We start from the raw sequence: 2642 nt of genomic DNA on the forward strand, positions 1-2642 counted from the left end.
TAGACCTGACTAGAGTTAACTTGGGCTGAGTTTAGACCTGACTAGAGTTAACTCAGGCTGAGTTTAGACCTGACTAGAGTTAACTCAGGCTGAGTTTCATGGTGAGAGTCCATCTGCAACATGAAGACTCAGCAGCAATGAGGAGCTGCAGGTTTATGCCAATCCCTGCAGCTGGCCCAGGGTTTGTTATGACCAAGACAAAATACTCTCATATCCTGAGGTGAGAACATGCATCAGCATCATGAGCAGCTGTACTCACTCATCTCCATGTACTCGGGGTTGATGCTAACAAACGGACCCAGGATGTTATCCTTCTCGTAGCGCTTCAGGGTTTTGTTGAAGTCCTCCTCTTGCTTGGAGGTCATGGCTGACTTCCTCTTCCGCATCAGTTTCTTTATCTTCCTGGACAGAGCGAGAACCGATGGTGGACGTTAAACATTTAGGCTCAGCTGAGCTGCTCTGCATCCAACACCGGATCCAGAGGATTTCTGATGAGGAAACAGGAATTTCTGACCCAATGAAGCCAATAAAAAGCAAGGAATTAGCATAAAGGAGAGGAGATTATCAATGGAAGTTCCTCTGGTTAGCTGTGAATGTGAAGATTTGAATTGAGCCACTCCACACGTGTTGGCAGCTCCTCAGCTTTTATCAGAGCTTTCTTCACCAACGTCATTCAAACACAGAGCCATTAAAGCAACCGCTGAACCCCAGGAGCGTGAGACCCTCGGTCTGATCAGGAGAGCAAAGAGAAACCCTAAATCTTTCTTTCTAAACATTCCAAAAAGTTAAAAAACAATCCAATGGACTTTGTTTTCCAAGTTTTAAGGTGTTTTGCTTCCATCCAGGAAGCTTTTCAATTCTAAATGTCTGCTTTAGTGTGGAGTTCCAGGCTTTTATAGAGTAGCCCAACAAAGGCCTTGTTGCCCTGGCTGACCTGGCGAGATATTGCACGGGGAACAAAACATCTGGCGAGATACTGCACGGGGAACAAAACATCTGGCGAGATATTGCACGGGGAACAAAACATCTGGCGAGATATTGCACGGGGAACAAAACATCTGGCGAGATATTGNGAGATATTGCACGGGGAACAAAACATCTGGTGAGATATTGCACGGGGAACAAAACATCTGGCCAGGTCAGCCAGGCCAGCAATCACCCTTAACGAGCAATGGGCCAGTATCTGGTGTTTCAGGCCAATAATGACCTCCATTACTCCCATTATTAAGGGCTGGAGCTGGTTTTCCAGTGTTAATCTGCATGTTTTCTGAGCTATTACAGGCTAACAAAACCACCCCCATTCCAAAGGGGTGGACCAGTTCATCCATTTCTATTTGCATGTTTTCTAAAACAAATCAAGGCTTTGTTGGGCTGCTGGATAAAACCTGGAACTCAATGCTATTTCTGACATTTGGAATTGAAAAATATTCCTGGATGGAAGAGAAACGTCTTCAGACAGAAACAAAGTCCAGTGGATTAATTTAACTTTTTTGGACTGACTGACCTGGATGACTGAGAATCCTCACCAGCGATGGTGAAATGGTTTCTTTGAAAATGAGCAGGAAATGGACAGTTTTGTCACAGAGGCACAGCTGGAAAGGCCCCCCAGCGTTCGTCTTCAGCCAGCGGTGGCTTCTGGTTGATAAAGGGATGAAATGCTGCTTCTCCACTCTAGACTAGAAACTAAGTCTGCCAGTTGGTTGAGGCAATCCGACCTGGCGAGCCACTCGCATGTGGAAGGGAGAGTGAAGAGAGCTGATGTCACAGCGTTTCAGGAGACATGCAGTCCTAATCTCTGGATTAAAAGGCCTCCAGATCATAAGCAATGGCTCCAGGTGAGGACTGCATGTCTCCTGCATGTCTCCAGATCAAGCTGGGAAGCTCTTAATTCCCAATCCAGCGTTCCCAGCCTTGAGAGAAAAACTCTCTGGGTTTTCTTTTCAGTCTTTTTTTATTGGCTTTGAGCTAATTTTTGTGGAATTTCTGCTCTTTTGGATTCTGCAGATATCCGGCCTAATTTTAAATGATTTGGTCTAAAAGAATCAGGAAGGTAAATAATCTTCCACCCAGATGAGCCCAAAGGAGGAGGAGAAAACGGCACACAGCTGCAGCAGGAAGAACTCCTGCAGGATGCATCCAGGAGGAGAGGACTTACGGGATGCCGATCTCAAAAAGGTTGTTCTGGATGAGCTGCTTGCCCAGCATGGTGATGCACAACTGGATGCACAGCTCCATCAGGCAGCCTGCATGAGCGCACTGGATAAAAAAACAGAGACGTTTCAAACTAACAGCAGACAGAAACAATATTTCACTCTGAATCATTAAGGCAGGTGAGTAAAACCAGAACTAGAAGTGATCCCACTGAACCTCACCATCATCTTCCTGAATGATTATATCAGCAAAGAAAACAAAAGTGCTGGTATGTCTATAGAGGCAGAGTATGAGTGATGTTCTCATTATTTAAAGTCTAAAGTTTCATTAAGCGTTAAACCAGTCAGATAACTATGGATGTGATGCATGAAGCGTCCTTTAAAAGGAAAAGTTCGGTCGTATTCAAGATTCAAACCTCTGAAAGTTCTTTAATTATGAAATGATTCCATCCTGTTCAATAAATGATCAGTTTTTTTTAATTCAGAGTAATT

General features: G+C 44.5%; 1 protein-coding gene across 1 annotated transcript in view; it reads right to left on the bottom strand.

Moving 5' to 3' along the window:
• The window catches only part of LOC107101766 (anoctamin-1-like), a 67665-nt gene that overhangs the window by 11699 nt on the left and 53324 nt on the right, over positions 1-2642 (bottom strand). The window contains exons 18-19 of the mRNA XM_015400812.1: positions 2156-2256; positions 260-402 (exon numbers count right to left, since the gene is read on the bottom strand). Coding sequence (XP_015256298.1) covers positions 260-402; positions 2156-2256 — 244 coding nt within the window. The remainder of the gene's footprint in view (positions 1-259; positions 403-2155; positions 2257-2642) is intronic.

The sequence above is a fragment of the Cyprinodon variegatus genome, unplaced genomic scaffold, assembly GCF_000732505.1.
Source record: "Cyprinodon variegatus isolate N-32 unplaced genomic scaffold, C_variegatus-1.0 Scaffold1149, whole genome shotgun sequence".
Lineage (NCBI taxonomy): Eukaryota > Metazoa > Chordata > Actinopteri > Cyprinodontiformes > Cyprinodontidae > Cyprinodon > Cyprinodon variegatus.